Genomic DNA, 20,692 nt, shown 5'->3' on the forward strand with positions numbered 1-20,692 from the left:
CTTGATTGATGCATGTCATCAATCCCAATAGCGTGGTTTGATGCTCATGATATGAATCACTGGATTGTCTGGTCTAGACTCAATTATTTACAGACCACCGTCATATAGCTAGAATAGTGCTGAGTGCGGCGTTAAAGGCGATTAACGGGATCGGGTGGTCGGGCTCGCTGACTTGATTGATGCAAGATTGACTTGATTAAATAACAAACAATCAAATATGATATCACATTCAACATCCAGAATCTACAATCACATTCAACAAGCACATCCAATGACTATGTGCCATTGGCAAATCACATTCAATATCTATATGCTCTGCAATCACATTCAACACCAAATTAATTCAACCTATGTTAGCAACCCATCACCGATCTGTTCGTATATTTGACGTATTCGTGGACGCTCAAAAGCAGTTTCCTACAACCTATACGTCAGCGGTTTGTTAGTTCTGCAAAATAAGTTATTCAGATGAAGTAAAAAAACAACGTGATTGAATACATGCAACTGCTTAAATTGTGTGTGCAGTCAGCAATACCAAATGAAAGCTTTATCATAATAATGTCATTTGATGATTCAGTTGCTAAATATTCTCTGTAGACAAAAGACTTAATGCGACAGTATTAAATTTTTTCATGCAACGTCTTACGTGAGTCAATGATAAATGGATTAATTATTCTGACGAAATTTTTTTTGAAATATCCCTTAACAAGGTAATGGCAGGCCTATCTTTATGTACACAATAACATATTGTTGTTGTTTCTATAAATATTCCTTCAAGACAACAAAGTCCAGTTTAGACTACATAATTATCTACGGCAACTTTCCTGAACAATCATGTTCACAACAAAGCCCACGTGACAACTGTCAATTCCCTCGTTTTCGACCTCACCCATCACACTTCCTGTTGATATCCTTCCGCTACATGAACTATACCCCTGCATCAACATCTCGGGTATTCCATCACAGATGTGCACGAAAGCGGAAATTTAGTGGACATTATCAACAATTACATCACATGACCAGTTCGCGTAACGGTTTATTGCGCGAAGGAAAAAAGTGCAGCCGGCTTGGTAGCGCGTAGGAATATATCAAGCACTTGCTCCGAGTCGGAGTAGATAGAGAGGCTGTGAGTGATTATTGTGCCTAAGAGAGGGAAATAGACTACTAACAGACGTTGTTTGGTCAAGTTTGAGGAAGGACAGTGTCCAGAATGGATTTATCTATTACGCCTTGTGTGTTGTCATTGCTGCTCATAGGATTTAGCTGTGAGTATTGTGAATTAGTGTGTGATCACTGTCGGAAGCCCGGCTTCGACATGACAGCGTTATTCAAATGATGATACCAGGTATCGCGCGAAATTGTCACGTTTTTGGTGTGTTTTGTGTTCCTTTTGCAAATTCGTGACAGGATTACACCTTCTATACACCACACACAAGGATTATAAGCCATTGGAGGTATTGTCCCAGAATATTCCTGACGGAATGGCGAAAAATATCAATTATGTTGATCTATTATGTTCATGAGCAAAGTTCTGCATAGCCGCGACAGTAGCTGCACTGAGTCATCGAAGCCTGAAGCGCAGAACAACCGCTTTCGCATCGTATCTACCCAGTTAATATATGACTAATGTATAGGAACATCAATACTTTAATTTGCATCATTTATTTCTTTTCAAAGAAAACGGTTTGCGAAATTTAGGTCAAATCCAATGAACCGATTTCAAGGTTTCATCAATGGAGGATTCGTTACTTACATGACATTTACAGTACTTTGAATTCATGAGTAGGTTGATTTTCGTGAATGGTTTTGACACTCTTTCGAAGGCTGCTTCGCTCCCTTTATCGGTAGGATTGCTCAGCATTGGTAATTAAAATCCACAGAGATTAGCAATTAGACAAAGCAGGAGAGATTGGCAAGCCTTAATTGCAATTAATCTTAATTGGCTTGTGTTTTCTAGTAGCCCGTCTCATCTTGAGTGGGTGATGAATTCATTTATGTGTCTTAAATTGGAATTTGAGATCAAGGGTCATTGATATGGTCGAATGAGTGTGAGTAATAGTCCTTCATTAGGACTTCATGTCTTTGTTTCAATCTTCCCACAAATGACATAATTTGGTAACGTGCAGGACCTTTTGAGTAATAATTTCATAGTATGTAATCGTTACGAATACGTTAAGTTGCTTGGAGTTTTTTATGTGCATATTTTTACATCAAGTCAGATGAGGTTGAAATAGGAATATGTTAAAAGGTAGGCCCATATTTGGCTTCACATGGTCAATCCTGAGAAGGAAAGAAGCTGGAGAAATGTAAGCTGGACAAGATAGGCTGCAATCCTTTGCCTATTATGGAATTTTATGTGAATTAGGAGACGGTTTTTTTTGTCAAAGTTCTCAAAACAGTCCTGGTGGCCTGGTAGTATTCCACCTGGACTAGATCTTGTAACCAATATATTAGCATTAATATTCAAATTCAGGTGTGATGACAAATAATATTCAATTTTGGTCACCCTTCCCCATTTTACGTAGGTCGAACGCCATGCAAACATGAGTCCCTAAAAAGTGTCTACATGTACAAAGGAATTCCGTTGGGGTGGAATGTTTCTATGCATTGTGATTGACTTAATTTTTTCTATGTCAATTATTTCTTTCAAGAACAAGAATGTAAGAATGGTTCATTCTTTTCAAAATTGATATATTTTTTTTGAATGATCAGTCCATGTTAGATAGATTGCCAATCTCTCTAACTGATTACCTGCACAAGTATGTCTTGGAGCTTTTTCCCCTGTGATCCTCATGTTGAGATAAGTCAACGCTGTGAGCTTCCAGGACTATCGGAATAGCATCAGGGTCTCTTGGCTTAAGTGCCACGGGAACTGTTTCTCGTGATGCTATCACCCATGACAAAGCCTTGCCATGTTTTTACGGAGTTAGATTTCCAGATAAATTTGTTATTTCTTGCTTCCCAGCTGTCGATTATGACAAGGCTCTCTTTGTGAGACTGGATACATGTTTTAATACGTTGCAAGATTTCTTTGTGGTAATGAAAGTATCATGTGTTCTTTATAATGAGTCGTGGTTTCAGAGCCTATTACAACACGCTCCTATAAGAACATTTAGCAGCTGGATGCTAAATTTTGTTCTGATAAAATAAAGTATTTATTTTTCCGTTATGTACCTGCCTCAGTTAATGACAGTCTGTGTTCAGAATAAAGTACATATCCTTTATATAATGTATCAAGTGACAACAATTTTCAAGCTTCTTCATAATTTGAAATTAAATTGATCAATTCCTAAACCATTCTGGCAACAAAGACAAAATGTACTTTCCAAACAGAAAACCTACAAAACTGTGTTTGCAAGCTGGTCGCGTATGAACAGCATGAATCGTTGTAGTCCAGCCATTGATGGAGCTGATAATGTTTTATTGTCGTCCAAGGAGACAATAAGCATTGTCCTCAGCTTCATGACATCACCAGCTCCCCGCGGACCCTTCATCAATGGAGGCAGCAGTAGAATAGTCGTCCTACCATCGCCTGTAGTAATTGTAACCCGAGATAATCACCTCCACTACGCAGCTACTCAGCCAAGCAGATATTTTACCATCGCCTAAGTGTGGGACTGCTTTTGTCCATCATAGCTTCAAATACCAGCCCTAAAAAATATGTGTAAAATGGATGAGGGTGAATTTGATACAAAATTAGGTGGACCTTTTTTGTGTGAAGCTTTGTGGCTGGCCATAGTTGAGTATTGATCGTGTCATTATCTTCGAGTCTCATGCATCGGAAATGGACCTCTTTAAATGCACACATTATTTTATTTATATGAACATTTGCAAGTTGTGATCACAATTTCATAAGGGAATAAACAGTAGTACAAATGTTGCATGTTTTTTAACCGAAGTCAACATGTTCTCGTGAATCCACCCACTCGTTGCGGGTGTTTGTGTTGTGCCATTCCCTGCTCGCGAGATCACTCTTTGTGGAAACTGTCCTCTTCACAGACAAATATGAGCCTGCCGATCGTAGCCTTTACCATATTCATGTGTCAGTGTCCCAATCTTCCTGTCATTATCAAAGTTCACACATAAAATATACAACTCCGCATAGCGGGCCAAATGTCAGAGTCCAGGTTGGATAGGACCTGTATCACTGACATGTGTAATCAACTTGTGTCCATCCAGTCCGCCGTGGTGTGTTCCAGCCGGCTTAGTGGATAACATCAGATGTTAGTTGTTACTGCAGTAAGAAATCCTTCGCCAATATTTGTATTTAGGCAGGGCGGACGCGAGACCATATCCTTGTGTAAACGTACAGTGACCAATGCTCTCGCTTAGAACTGCTGATTCAAATTTGATAGGAAAAAATAAAACATTTGAACACTACTGGTGTGTGGGATATGACTTTGACTTGGAGTTATTGAAGGTGTTCTATGACAAAGACAAGGAATATGAAAGTAGCCTGGTCTTACACAGAGTTAAAAATAGAAGATTGCGGCGTTTTTGTTTCATTTTACCGACCATATTTATTAATAATGCCAGCATTATTATTATTTTGGAAAAATGAAACATGTCAACTATGAATGATTTTGCAGTTTAATGGAGGAAAGTCATTGATTCTTGTCCTAGTTCTAATGTTAATACGGAGAGTGTTAGGCAGGTTTAGAAACTAACAATTTTTGTCCACTAGTCCTTATAATGATAACATCAGAGCTCCAGATAAGCTTTTGGTGTTGTGGGTATTTTACCCATGCATTTTAAAATCATTGGGTATCAGTAATTCTATCTGCGTATTCAAATTTCTGTTACCCACTAGTTTTTACACGTGGGTATTTAAGTTAAATATTTAAAAACACTATTCATCTAGTCCCTGCAAACTGGTCTCGTGTGGGTTCGAGAGCTTTATAGAACTCAAAAATACCGCGATACTTCCACAAGAAAGTGTGATGGCAAATGATCATGATGTTACTGTCATCGTGGAGTTTGGCAAGGTTGACGGAATGTCCGTATATAATTTCAAAATAAGTTGCTGATTTGCTAATCGAATACGCAGGGTTACTTCACAATATTTTGATGATACGTACTAGTTTTAATTTTGTAGCGTATCTGTAATGTTCGTTGCGTATTTGATACGCTTGGATTTTATTTCACTGCGTTTATCTGCATTTCTGATGCGTATTTTGCGCAGATATGCAGCTTATCTGGAGCTCTGTCTTTATAATGATAACATATAGCAAAACCCTTAAAATGGGCCAATTTCTACTAGTCCTTAGGATACCTTTACCATTGGGCAGTTTGGTAAGGACTACAGGACTAGTGCCAGTTTCTAACTCTGTTAGGGGTCCCTTGATTCAAGTAACTCCAGGACCCTTTATTTTCTAACAGAGATTGTGATCTATTGGCATGACTAGGGCCTGCGGAAGTGTTTATCAGAGTTTTTTAAATCATTATCAATATTATGCAGGGACACAAAGATGACTTTTTCGCACCACAGAAGTAGAGTTTGGCGCTAGACCAATAGTCCTTGCCAAACTGTCCAAAGGTTAAGGTATGATAAGGTCTAGTAGAAATTTGCCATTTTTAGGGGGTTTATACATGTTATCATTATAAGGACTGGTAGACTAAAAAGGTAAGTTTCTAGGGCTGCCAAATCCCTTTTTGTCACATCTACAGCAATATATGACCGTTGGTCATGTCAAGTTTGTCTGGAGCTCATTTCCGACTTGTGGTTTATTCCACATTCATATGTAGATTTGGAATTCCCTCTGGATTTTGACGGGTGTCAGACTGAGGGACAAGTGGCCGTGTCTAACCCTGACATGATGGGATTGGGAATTGGTTTCATGCAAATTATGCCATCAAAATGTGACTCAGTTTACGGTGAGTTTGAAATTGGGGCGCGTTGGGGAATCATTCTGCCTTTAAAAATCCACATGAGTTTCATTCATGTCTTGTGAGAGTACTTAGTACTAGAGGACACGTTATGACTCAGGCATCAAAGTTTAAGTTTTTACCTAGTAGCCGTAGGGCTACAAGTAGTCTTTTCCTGCTAGCCAGTGGTAAAATCAAGAAGTCAAATAACTCATACATGTACAAGTCATAGCATTAGGCTTGGAATTGTATATTAGTGGAAACTACTAGAGATTTGTAATTTGTGACTCGAACGAAGATGCAATTTATGTTACTAGATTATATTGGTATATCCTTGCTTATCCAATAAACTATCAACTAAAATGAAATACTAATTACATTGATATTTATCGGTTCGGTTCATGGTTGACTTTAGGAGGAATTATTTGCGAGTGCAAATAGTAACAGACATGTTTATTTTCTATTTGTAGCAATAGAATTTAGTCGCCACAGGATATTTTTCGAGGTAGTCATTTAGCTACCTCTGAATTTTAGACAGTGGACAAATTGAAATTTAGGTCGCAGCTTTAAGGCCTTTGACTACACAGGACAGTTTAAAAATTGGAGGTGAAATGATACTCTGAACTCTGATGTACCTTCTATTGATACATGTATTGCGGTACATGACGATACGGGGGCGGTCGGGTAGCCTAGTGGTTAAAGCGTTTGCTCATCACGCTGAAGACCCAGGTTTGATGCCCGACATGGGTACAATGTGTGAAGCCCATTTCTGGTGTCCCCCGCCGTGATATTGCTGGAATATTGCTAAAAGTGGCGTAAAACTATACTGACACACTCATGACAATACAACATACATATATATATATATCACTTACTCAACGGAACACATGTGAGCTAAGGCCGCCTACATCCTTCAAAACTCAGCTGCTTGGTATCGTGATTGCTGACGAGAAAGAAACGTTTGTCAACCTTTTTTCACTTATCTTTAATACACAAGTGTTTCAGTTAATGGCCTGTGTGTTATTTTGATGTATCAAAATATGTATCACATCGTGGTCTTCCGTATCGTTGCGATGCTATTAAAAGTTCCTCAGATTCCAGGGTTGATGCCAGGGCATGTTGATATGAGAGCAGGCCTCAAACATGTTTCACGTGTTGAATTTTTTCTTTTAGAAAGTTCAGTTTTTTTACATTTCATCTGCAATGATCATGACGTCTGTGAAGACTGATGTTATCTGGATATTGTCACGAATTTATCAACTTTTTGTACCATTGTAAATTTGAAAAAAATCTTCGGCACATATTTGATACCACTCAATCCAAAACGAAAACAACCTTGAATGCTACGTCTATATTCAAAGAATAGGCTGTCATTTCATTTATCGGCATAGTGTGTCAATTCCCGTTTCCCAGGGACTTCCACTACAGCTTCAGTAAAGGGGGTTATAGCCTTACACCAAGGCTGTACTGAAAGATAAGTCCATGGATGTGTAGTAATTCTATCCCAATAGGCAAGACTAGACAAGTGGAAGGAAGTCTCTTATAGGCACAACTTGTTCTTATTATTTACATAATCTAAACATGATTTAAAGTGATAATTATCGCCTTGGAGACTTGTGCAAGTCAAAGGACACCAGTCTATTGTAGGGACAACTTGTTCTTATTATTTACATGATCTAGAAATTATGATTTAAACTAAGAATTATCGCCTTGGAGACTTGTGCAAGTCAAAGGACACCAGTCTCTTGTAGGGACAACTTGTTCTTATTATTTACATAATCTAGAAATTAAGATTTAAACTAATAATTATTGCCTCAGCGACTTGTGCAAGTCTAGAGGGGTTACTTCTGCGTAGTTCCTTATAGTTCCTCATACCGACCCCCATGAAAGATTTTACTTCAGTGAAATCAGCTGTGCTAGACAGGGAGAACGTATGTAGCCTGGCACGTGTCAGTGCCCCCTAGCGTGGCCCTACATTAGTTCCGCCATGCTCGTGCATGTCCCGCTCAACAACCACAGTCTCCTCTTACACAGGAAGCAGGTGAGGGAGACCGTTGTCTGTTTCCATCCACGGAGGAGGAGTGAGGGCAGTCGCGTGGCGGCCGTCTCGGCTGATGCTGATGCTGCTGTACACGTCTGTGGATGCTAACGCTTGGTTGGTTCGTGTCCAGAGACTAAACCAGGCCTTCTTCATGTTAAAACTGTTCCAGATTCACGGAACCCCCTCATTACATCAAGCACTGTTTGACTTCATGCAGCTGACAACGCATAACGACACGGCATTCCAATTTCACGCTAGTCTGTTAGCCCGAGACTACTAAATTGCTGTGAGGCCGAGACTACTAAATTGCTGTGAGGACGGGTCAAAATCAAATGATGGTAGTCGTCATTAACTTGAAGCATTGGGAGCTGTAATTCTGAACCACGTCTCAGTGCTAAAATTTTATACTGAATAAAACAAACAGAAAGTTGGAACATAACAAACACATATAAACAGGGATAATTCTAGGGTGGGCCTTGTGCTTTTAGCCCTTAAATTTGAAAAAAGGCCCACATTTTCAAATACAATGGGGCATTTTAATGCTGTATGGGCAAGTGTGGTACCTCTGGAATATTTGAAATATTCACCCATGGGCCCTTGAAAGTTCCTTGAGTGAACCCTGTATAAATTATAAACCTGTAGACTAGTCTAGGAAATAACCTGAATTTCTATTTCTGCAAGACAAAGGGGACTTATCCCAAGTATTTTGACACTGCTGCTTTGGAAAGAAACAGTCCAATTTGCTGGTGAAATGGAAACCGATAGTTGCAGCTTTTCTTGGCATCCTGCCTGAACTCGCATCTTCATAACCACGCTGACAGGCTTGTAGTTCCAGCCTGTGTTGGTCAAACGTTCAACTGAAAACCATCTTGTATGTGTATGTATGCGTATGTTTGTAGCCAAATCAGGGTTAGAAACTGACAGTTTTGGTCCACTAGTCCTTACAATGATAACAAAAAAGGGCAAAACCCATAAAAATAGCAAAGTTCTACTAGTCCTTATGATACCTTAACTATTGGCCAGTTTGGCAAGGACTATAGGACTAGTGCCAATTTCTAATGCTGGCGTATATTTGTAGCCATGTCAGGGGTAGAAACTAACAGTTTTAGTCCACTAGTCCTTACAATGATAACAAATGGCAAAACCCATAAAAATGGCAAAGTTCTACTAGTCCTTATAATACCTTAACTATTGGGCAGTTTGGCAAGGACTATAGGACTAGTGCCAATTTCTACAGCTGCAAATACAGACAGTTCAAATTTGATGGATCATTTATGAAACAGTTACGTCATATTGATATTGTTCTTATTTCTTATTGAAACAACAGGCGTGAGTGCCCCATCTGTTTAAGGCTGAACATTGGGGCCCCTAGGGGTGCTAGAAACCCATGGTCCTGGGTTTGAATCCCAGAGTCACCCTGACTATGTTTGTTATTATAATCTACTTACACTGCATCCCTTACGCCATCCATCCAACATGGAGTGGTATGATTTGTTTGTTTGTTGTTTAATGCCGCACTCAACAATATTCCAGCTATATGACAGCGGTCTGTAAATGATCCAAGTCTGGACCAGACAATCCAGTGATTGACATCATGAGCATCAATCAACTCAATTGGGATACAATGACGTGTATCAACCAAATCAGAGAGCCTGACCACCCGATCCCATTTGTCACCCCTTACGATAAGCATAGTCGCCTTTTACAGCAAGCATGGGTTGCTGAAGACCTATTCTACTCCGAATCTTCACGGGTCGCTAGGATATGACTGAGATACAGTTTAACGAATAGCAATATTCCAGCTATATGACAGCGGTCTGTAAATAATCCAAGTCTGGACCAGACAATCCAGTGATTGACATCATGAGCATCAATCAACTCAATTGGGATACAATGACGTGTATCAACCAAATCAGAGAGCCTGACCACCCGATCCAATTTGTCACCCCTTACGATAAGCATAGTCGCCTTTTACAGCAAGCATGGGTTGCTGAAGACCTATTCTACTCTGTATCTTCACGGGTCACTGGGATATGACTGAGATACAGTTCAAAGCACTCACTGACTCGTGTAGTGGATTCCTGAAGTCCAGGTTTGATACCTGAAGTGCTGTGTTAATTTTGAAGTCCTCTGTCTGTGAATTTGCTTGTCTTGATCAAACAGACTTAATTTGAACACTGTTCTTGAGAAGCTAGCACGACATGTCTGACACTTAACACTTACTATCCCTGTCAGGCTTTCAGTTTTTTAATCTTCTTTAGATGTAGAAATTGGCACTAGTCCTGTAGTCCTTGCCAAACTGCCCAATAGTAAAGGTATCATAAGGACTAGTAGAAATTTGCCGTTTTTAGGATTTTGCTATATGTTATCATTATAAGGACTAGTGGACTGAAACTGTTAGTTTCTACCCCTGTTCTTGCATTTTTATATATCCCCATATTAGTTGACTGAAGCTAGGTTTAATATGGGTTGGTTTTCTGAGATATTGACGAAGTTGTCCTTTGTGGATTTGGTAACAATATCGAAGAATGGCATATCTAAAGTCATGAAGATGCTCCAGTGACATTTGTGTCTAGAAAAATCACTGCAGTAGGCAATTCCAGACTGTTCCCACACCACTTCTCGGTTAATAATAGTTGTCCAACTTTAGATTAGTTTTATCTTGTTAGCACTCGAGGAAATTACTGACTTAATGTTTGCTTGTTACATAAACTGGTGGTATTATCTAGCTGTGGTATAATGACCGTAGTACCCAGCACATTGTGTACATTCTTAGTTAAATTGTTGATCAGCATCACTGCGAGACATAGGAAAGGCTAATTATACTCAATGTCTGCTTGTTACATAAACTGGTGGTATTAACTAGCTGTGGTATAATGACAGTAGTACCCAGCACATTGTGTACATTCTTAGTTAAATTGTTGATCAGCAGCAGCGGGAGACATAGGAAAGGCTAATTATACTTAATGGCTGATAACGGGGATTAGTTCTAACCAGTAGCAATTACAGAAAATTAAGCCTGATTGAACTCCCTTTCCGTGGAGGCTGGTGTGGCGTGTTGCCAGGGAGTGGCATTGGTGGCATTTGGTGTCCAGATTGGGTTTGAATAGGATGAACTTATCAGTCTTTGTGGAATTTACGGGTTTTGATAACTTCCTTAGTTTGATCGATTTCATTAATATTCAAGGAAATGATTGCAAGTTGTGCTTATTTAGGGTTTGACCGTCCTTGTATTTAATGAAGACGGCACGGTTAACATGGTACTGGTTGACATAGGTTCAATAACGGGATCATGTGGTCAGGCTCGCTGACTAGGTTGATGCATGTCATTGTATCCCAATTGAGTGGATTGATGCTCATGATTGTCTGGTCCAGACTCGATTATTTACAGACCGCTGTCATATAGCTTGAATATTGCTGAGTGCGGCGTTAAACAACAAAGTCCCCTCTAATGACAAGCATGGTTACTGAAGACCATTTCTAACCAGGATCTTCACGTGGTTGAAAAAAACTGATGATTTCTGAGCCTGGTGATCTCCCGAGAAATTTGAGAGTGTGGTTTACTCAGGAGAAGCGACTTCAGTAATAATCAATACGGAAGCAGTCTCTATGTGGCTGGGGTGAGCAGGTCACCGCTGCTCCAGGCCAACTTGGAACAAAAGCTGTCTGGGCTGCTGTGGTTCACACCATCCACTGCTCAGATCCAGGGGGAGAAGTAGGGGCTGGGAAGGGTAACTGGGGTACCCGGGTCAGGTGGGTACTGAGAAGGACTACCCAGACCCGTGGTTAGTCACGTGATATGCAGGGTTAGAAATTGGCACTAGTCCTCCTATAGTCCTTGCCAGACTGCCCAATAGTAAAGGTATCCTAAGGACTAGTAGAATTTTGACATTTCTAAAGGTTTTGCTATATGCTATCATTATAAGGACTAGTGGACTGAAACTGTTAGTTTCTACCGCTGATATATTGTTTCAGGACAAAACTTCACTATAATTATAACTACATGGTTACACAACAATTTTAAATCTCTAATGTTCGCATTTCTTCATGACTATGAACACGTTCCTTCTGACTTAAATATGTTTGAACAAAGCTAAAATGGGCTACTGTCAAACTATTCCCAATCAGACATTTTATACCTATCTCTTGACACAAACAGCAGGTACCCGGGTAGGGTTGGGTAATAGGGATGTTGGTAACCGGGTAGTCAATTTGGACTCGTCCCAGCCCTAGAAGAAGTCCATGTTTTGTTTTATAATCATCTCAGTGGAGGAAACTCGTTTAATTAAAACCTGATTCTACACCTCTTTCATTTTATATTAAGCTTCAAGAAATGTTTCGTACAGGGTTGAATTAGTGTTGAGTGGGTTGAATTAGTGTTGAGTATGTTTTTGTTGTGAGAGCACAGTGTTCATTAGTGGACATGGTGGACGTCGCAAGCACGAATCAAGGAACATTCATAGACTTGCAGATAGATTTGAGCCTTGAAGTCAAGTCCCTCATTACTGTGGAACAAATGGCCTGGCTTCAGAACTGAAGGGCTGGGAGGCTGGAAGGGCGGGAGGCTGGGATGCCGGCTGAAAGGCTGGGAGGCCGGGAGGTCGGGAGGCGGGGAGGTGGAAGGCCGGGAGGCATGATCACTTCCCAGTCTTCAAATCAAGCAGAGAGTCTTGCATTTATTCTGATGGCCAAGCCAAATACTGTGTTTGAAATAAAGAGGGTTTCTGCGATCCATGAGATCTTATAATAATCTGGAATCTAGGGACTTGCTTAAATATTTACTTTAACAAGTAGGTTATGGCTAAGACACTTGACTCACCTGCTTTTCTTCCAACACTGAACACCCATGAAGATCCGGGGTAGAATGGGTCTTCAGCAACCAATGCTTGCTGTATAAGGCGACTAACGGGGTTGGGTAGTCAGACTCAATGACTTGGTTGATGCATGTCATCGATTCCAATTGTGTGGATCGATGCTCATGATATTAATCACTGGATTGCCTGGTCCAGACTCGAATATTTACAGACCACCGGAATATTGCTGAGTGAGGTGTGCAAAGAGTTGCTTGAGAATCTAAATAGTTGTAAAAATTGAATACGTAAATAGTCTTAAAATTGTCTGTGACACGTATCGGATCGCGCAGTTGGTGTATTGTCCCAGCCCTAAGTCTGTAAGCACTACTGGTCAAGAGTCCCTAATTTGTCAGAATGGAATTGATGACCTGGAACATAGTAGAACTATCTTCCCAGATGCAGGTAACTGGCAGTCTTTCACTGGGTCGGCCTCAGGTCACATCAGGACTAAATCCCCATGATTGCTCGCATTGTTTTAATGCTGCTTGTTCTAATAGGCGGCAAATTGGATTCCTCTGAGCCAGTGGGCAATTGAGTGCTGGTGATCGCTGGAGGTGATTGTTGATACGCAGGGTGATACACGGGTGATAGCACCACAGCAGCTGAGAGCCAGCCAGGGGCTGATGGCGAGAGATAAACACATCACCCTCACATGTAGCACTGATTACCTGTAGACTATTTATTGTGGGGCTGACAATAAGGTAGGAGGGTGTACTGTATGTGAAGCTGACGGGGCGAGATTGTGTTGCTGTGACACATGATGGGGATGTTTCATTGATAACTACGAGGCTTGTCTTATGTAGCTCAATTCAGAAGAATTATCATACGGGGAATTGCCCTGGTCTGTGTGTTCTATGAGGATTCTCGGGAATTAATTTGGGGAGGGTTTGGTTATTGTATAACACTGTACTCAGCAATGTTCCAGTTATTATGGGGCTCATGTAAATATTCAAGTCTGGACCAGACAATCTAGTGATTCAGATCATGAGTAGTAATATGTATATATTCTAAGGCCTTTCTACACCGGATCTACACGGGTCTTAGAATCAAGAATCAAGCATATATACATATATACAGCTAGTGAAGTGATGCTGTAAGGGTGGGTAAAAAAATGGCCCAAACTTACTTTTTAGCATCCTTTTCAGAAGATTTCAAATGTCTTATGTAGAATAAGAAGACTTTAGGAAAGAACAACTAGTCCAACTGGGTTTTCACTAGTCTTTGTCCAACTGACTATTGGTTGTGTTTATGTCCCTGCCTTGGAAGAACCCAAATGTTCAAAGTGTAAGGTTCAGGGTTTTCCTTGGTTCAAGAACCACTGGAACAACCCTGAGGGAGCCCAGGACCTGCATGGTGACCCCGTTATTGAGCAACCCCCCACTGGTCACCCCGTTATTGACCGTTGTGGTGAGATAACCTCATCCTTGCTTAATCCCCGGTAATGGAGCAGAACGCTGATGATGTAACGGAACGAATATATCCCAGTTTAGATCCATGGGTACCGACAGTGCTGGTCAGTGCTAGACAAACAGCTCTATCTGATAGGCGATATGATTGTTTATCCAACAGATTTAAGGGAGGGATGGTTGATAGTGGTCAGGCTGCTCATGTTCTGGACATTGGAGAGCTTGTGTATGTACCCCCTGGTGTCTACAAATTGGATCCATGCTTGAATATGCTTGTGGCAGAGCTCCAGATAGGCTCTTGGTGTTGTGGGTATTTTACCCATGCATTTTAAAACCATTGGGTATCAGTAATTCTATCTGGGTATTCAAATTTCTGTTACCCATTAGTTTTTACACATGTGGGTATTTAAGTTAAATATTTAAAAACACTATTCATCTAGTCCCTGCAAACTGGTCTCGTGTGGGTTTGAGAGCTTTATAGGAGCTCAAAAATACCACGATACTTCCACAAGAAAGTGTGATGGCAAATGATCATGATGTAACTGTCATCGTGGATTTTGGCAAGGTTGACGGAATGCCCGTTTATAATTTCAAAATAAGTTGCTGGTTTGCAAATCAAATACGCAGGGTTACTTCACAATATCTTGATGATACTCACAAGTTTTAATTTTGTAGCGTATCTGTAATGTTCGTTGCTATTTGATACGCTTGGATTTTATTTTACTGCGTATTTCTGCATTTCTGATGCGTATTTCACGCAGATACGCAGCTTATCTGGAGCTCTGTTGTGGAGTGAGTGAGTGAGTGATTGAGTTAACATTGAATACAGCTTCAGCCTTGTTTCAGCCATCTGGAGATGGGAAGATTAAAAAGCTTGTCATCAAAACATCAGAGTTCTTTAGAATGTTATATTTACAAGAAACCTGTCAAACATATTAGTGCATGTGGGCATATCTTTTCATATACCTTTGAAAACAACTGACTGCCTTGTGTGTCTTGTGGATAGATCGTGTCCACAGTCAACGTCATAACAAAAGATGTTGAAAGATGGTACTTGTTGTTTTCCTGCCTTGTGCTCTGCATGAATGTGACAAAACAAGGACTGGTTGCCTCGGAGTACGTATGCGACATAATCTTGAATGCGACGTTAAATGCGACCCCATTTCACATTGCCTTTCATAAATTGTCTTTTGGTTTGTTTGATGTCGACTTGCTACCTGGCCCTGAAATTAAGTGTTTACCGTTTTGATATTGGTGTGATCAGCAGAGACATTGTGTTAAAAATGTTGACAAAACACACAAAAAAACCATGTCGTATAGCCTTCAGACAATGCAATGTTTCATTCATGTTATGCTGTCAGTGTGGGTAAAAAAAATGGCACAAACTTACTTTTTAGCACCTTTTTCAGAAGATTTCAAATGTCAACTGTTATCAGTTAGCTCCAAGTAGACCGAAATAAATATTACTGGACACTGTGGCTGAAGTCTCAGACTGGTCTGGCAATGATGCCATGTGGAGTTGTAGACCTCCTGCAAGTCGTAACGAGCCCGGCTAATCATTCCTCCAGCAGAAGGATATACCCTCCAGTGACTACATGGACGATAACAGACATGTACCCTGCACTGACTACATGGGTGATAACAGACATGTATCCTCCACTGACTACATGGATGATAACAGACATATACCCTCCACTGACTACATGGATAACAGACATATACCCTCCACTGACTACATGGATGATAACAGACATATACCCTCCACTGACTACATGGATAACAGACATATATCCTCCACTGACTACATGGACGATAACAGACATGTACCCTCCACTGACTACATGGATGATAACAGACATATATCCTCCACTGACTACATGGGTGATAACAGACATATACCCTCCACTGACTACATGGATGATAACAGACATATACCCTCCAGTGACTACATGGACGATAACAGACATATATCCTCCACTGACTACATGGATGATAACAGACATATACCCTCCACTGACTACATGGGTGATAACAGACATATACCCTCCACTGACTACATGGATGATAACAGACATATACCCTCCACTGACTACATGGATAACAGACATATACCCTCCACTGACTACATGGATGATAACAGACATATATCCTCCACTGACTACATGGATAACAGACATATATCCTCCACTGACTACATGGATGATAACAGACATATACCCTCCACTGACTACATGGGTGATAACAGACATATACCCTCCACTGACTACATGGATGATAACAGACATATACCCTCCACTGACTACATGGATAACAGACATGTATCCTCCACTGACTACATGGATGATAACAGACATATATCCTCCACTGACTACATGGATAACAGACATATATCCTCCACTGACTACATGGATGATAACAGACATATACCCTCCACTGACTACATGGGTGATAACAGACATATACCCTCCACTGACTACATGGATGATAACAGACATATACCCTCCACTGACTACATGGGTGATAACAGACATATACCCTCCACTGACTACATGGATGATAACAGACATGTACCCTCCACTGACTACATGGATAACAGACATATACCCTCCACTGACTACATGGATGATAACAGACATATACCCTCCACTGACTACATGGATGATAAAAGACATATACCCTCCACTGACTACATCGATAACAGACATATACCCTCCACTGACTACATGGATAACAGACATGTATCCTCCACTGATTTTAGTTTTTGAAGTCCAGGTAGATCAATATGCTGGGTCATACAAATTCTTGAAATTAGGCTTGCTATCTGAAATGGTTAAACGTTTGTTTTTTCTTTCTTCTCCACTATTGGAATGAACATGGGTTAATGGTACTTGATGACACAGGTAATGGCCACAATTGATCCAGATAGGAGCTGAATTTTTTTTCAAAAATTAACTTGGCCCTGTTCCAGCACCAAATAAGTTCTGACTGATCCCTACACCCCAACATTGCACTGTGTTTAATTATAACCCTATGACCTATGAAGTAAGCAGTGAACAGGAGAGGGCAGGCTGTGTCAAACCTGAGAATGATGCTCTGTAGAAGCAAGGTACTTATCTGAACCAGATCGCACTTAGTGACTGGGGCAGGGGATGATGACTTGACAATCATAACACAATTGCACCAAAGCCCATGGAAAGAGGAACATACTACTCCAACCTAGTCTGTCATACAGACCCTGAAACAAATATATCCAACACAGCCCATGCAAGTAGAAAGTCTCTGGGCTCCTTTTTGTTATATTTTATAACTATAATTTAGCAACTCTTTTTTTCTTTAAAATATGTTCATTTCAGAGACTAGATGTTAGTTTACATTCCACCCCAGTAATCGCTCTTTTTCATTTTGAGATGCCGAAATTTACTAGTTTGTAAGTTGAAGGTGTAATAAATATTTCTTAAAATAAATTTAAAATTTTGATGGGGTAATATGTTTCACTGCTCACATATGGGTTGTGTTGACGCATACACACGCAACCCATGCTTGCTAAAAGAGGCGACTATGTTTGTCGTAAGAGGTGATTAACGGGATCGGGTAGTCAGGCTTGCTGACTTGGTTGATGCATGCCATCGTTTCTCAATTGCGTTGATTGATGCTCATGATATCAATCACGTGATTGTCTGGTCCAGACTTGATTATTTACAGACCGCCGTCATATTGCTGGAATATTGCTGAGTGGGCGTTAAACAACAAACAACAAACAAACAAACAAACACATCATGTGACCTCCTGGAATGATGACTGACAAGGCAGGATGTGCACTCGGATACTAAAGTAGTGGCTTAATTTTTAAATCCTAAGAATATTAAACACACTATGGGGTTCAGCGTCGCGTTTAATCCTGCACTCATATAGCAACATGCATATATGTGTGTGTGTACTCACTCAGTATAGTGACTCCAAGCTGAAAAGTCCTTATTTTATCCCGTTGATGCTGAGCGTAAGGTAATGAGTATCGTCTTTTGATATTACAAGGCCGGGGATCGTACCACCGACCTTCATTTTACCGGGCACACGCTCTGGCCCTGTTGTCTAAGGCGCCGCGATTTGCGTCACTTGGGTACGCCAGAAACATATGATTCTATGTTCGAGTCCTGGTTTGCCCTGATTCTGTTTCTAGGTTTGTCAGCACCATACCTGTGCCCATGGGTTTCACCGAAGTGGTAAAAGTCTTGAGACTTGCATTACCTCAGGCTTTCTTCCCCAGGGCGCTCTCAAAATTAGAAATAGGGGGCTCTTATTAGAATGTTATTTTGGTGAAAAAAACAGAGTTGAAAGATACATTTTGTGGTTTATGCTGACAGCCTGAAATGTTTATATACGACAGATATATTTTTCCAGAATTAAATGCCCATGATTAAGGGTGCATATAACACACGAGTGCGTAATAAACGCGAATAAATAAGTCCTGTGTACATTGATCAATCAGAGGGGTGCTAATTGGGATTGTTCACTAGCCAATATCTTAGCAAATGTCGCTGTGGGCGCTTATTAGAGCGGGGCGCTTATTACTTCGAATACGGTAACTGGAATACTGTTAAAAGTGGCGTTAACCCCAACTCACTCACTCACTCACTCACTCACTCACTGTCCACTAGACCAAGGAGGCTGTCTTGTGAGCATGATCTTTTTGTCTTCAGTCATCCTGCATTTTGTTTCAATAAATGTTCCATAAGTACCAACAGGAGCTATGAACTAACAGCTCTCGCTAACATGTGTTTTCTCACTACGAATAGCTGCAAAGTCACTGATTGGGTGTTAAGCAATAATCACTCCCTCACTAACACATCTTTGACCTTGTTTTCAGTAAATCATTCAACCTAGAAAATAACTTTTCGAAACAATCTTACAATAATATTATCCTAACCACCTCGCAAACTAGTAACAATAAGAAATTCTTGCACACTGACAGATGTGTGGAACATTATCTCGGCTCGTGGGTAATCCTCACCCTTCTATTCCGTTATGGTATTTCAGCACTTTGTAAGCACTGTTACCTTAGTCGGTGTTGGAACAGTTAAACGGTCCCTTGATTCAAGGTCTTCTGAATGCATTTGATAGAGCTGGCACAAAACTGGCTCATTCTGTAGCAATTGTTATGTCTTTATCTTTAGAGAATGAAAACATGAAATGTTTTACTAGCCTGAACTGACTGTTTTTTTTTATTCTTGTAGGAGAATGACTGTGAGAGGTGGTGGGGTTGTCTGTCTGTCTGTGTTTCTCTTTCTCTTTTACTTTCTCTTTCTCCTCTCTCTCTCTCTCTCTCTCTCTTTCTCTCTCTCTCTCTCTCTCTCTCTCTCTCTGTCTGTCTGTCTGTCTGTCTGTCTGTCTGTCTGTCTGTCTGTCTGTCTGTCTCTCTCTCTCTCTCTCTCTCTCTCTCTCACCACCACCACCACCACCACACCGACTGTGATATTGCTGAAATATTGTCAAAAAATGTGTTAAAAACAAGGCTCCCAATCTCACAGTGTGTGAATTATAATAATGTTAGCGCTAGTATCACCTTTTGCAAGGAAGCCCTGAAGGATAGGTTCTAGATGAGGCACTTAGGGTGAGTGGGCCAGTGCCAAGCACTCTGCTGGCCGTGTTCAGTGCTATCAGGCCCTCATCACCGTGAGGGGATTCACCCGCTCTGAATCAGCCCCAGACACAGAGGAATGCTATTGTCTGATGGTAGATACACATCCGATGACCACCAGCTGGGGCACATTCCCCTCCACTGGTCAAGTGAAACTGTCCCGGCCCGGCCAGCTGAGCGCTGCCGCATGTGGTCAGCTGGTATCACTGCCAGATCCTATCACAGCTAAACCAAACAGATTGTCTTCTTGGGGCAACATTCTACAGGGAAGCATGGTGTCCATGGTCGCACTGATGGCTGGGAGATAAATTCAATACTGACCAGGGAATAAAAACCGTATCAGATTAACTTAAGATATTTACTTTTTGTGGTTAGCGTTGGTGTCAGTGGTCAGTCTTATGATTAGCACTGTTCAACAGCATCCTCACAAAGACACTGCAATCTGAAGTGGATTAGTGTCAACCTAGAGCTGTCAATTGTTAAACTTTGACCAAATATTCCCCCCCCCCCCCCCCCCCCCCCCCCCGTTAAGAGAGACCGCCTTATTTTTCTTACTAGATTTTCAAATATCTCACTCACGACCCATCTAGATCCGGGGTAAAATAGGTCTTCAGCGAGCCATGCTTGCCGTAAAAGGCGACTATGCTTGTCGTAAGAGGCGACACACTGGATCGGGTGGTCAGGCTCGCTGACTTGGTTGATGCATGTCATCGTATCACAATTACGTGGATCAGTGCTGATGATGTCAATCACTGCACTGTCTGGTCCAGACTCGATTATTTACAGACTGCTGTCATGTAGCTGGAATATTGCTGAGTGCGGCGTTAAACAAGAAATAAACAAACAAACATCAAATATCTCATATGGTGCTTCCTTCTTATTGTTTGAAGCC

The 20,692-nt window shown here is 40.9% G+C and overlaps 1 protein-coding gene across 7 annotated transcripts in view; it reads left to right on the top strand.

The window, feature by feature from the left end:
• Window positions 1–929: 929 nt before the first annotated feature.
• The window catches only part of LOC139472908 (neural cell adhesion molecule 1-like), a 130,328-nt gene continuing 110,565 nt past the window's right edge, over window positions 930–20,692 (top strand). For 2 of the 7 annotated variants that reach the window (XM_071255371.1, XM_071255372.1), the window contains exon 1: window positions 935–1,265. In XM_071255371.1, coding sequence (XP_071111472.1) covers window positions 1,211–1,265 — 55 coding nt within the window. In that variant the 5' untranslated portion in view covers window positions 935–1,210. Of the gene's footprint in view, window positions 1,266–20,692 lie in introns of all 7 variants that reach the window. The other 5 variants (XM_071255374.1, XM_071255375.1, XM_071255368.1 and 2 more) reach the window with 4 other exon arrangements.

The sequence above is a fragment of the Haliotis cracherodii genome, unplaced genomic scaffold (assembly GCF_022045235.1).
Source record: "Haliotis cracherodii isolate W230 unplaced genomic scaffold, xgHalCrac1.p SCAF_25, whole genome shotgun sequence".
NCBI classification, from domain to species: Eukaryota; Metazoa; Mollusca; class Gastropoda; order Lepetellida; family Haliotidae; genus Haliotis; species Haliotis cracherodii.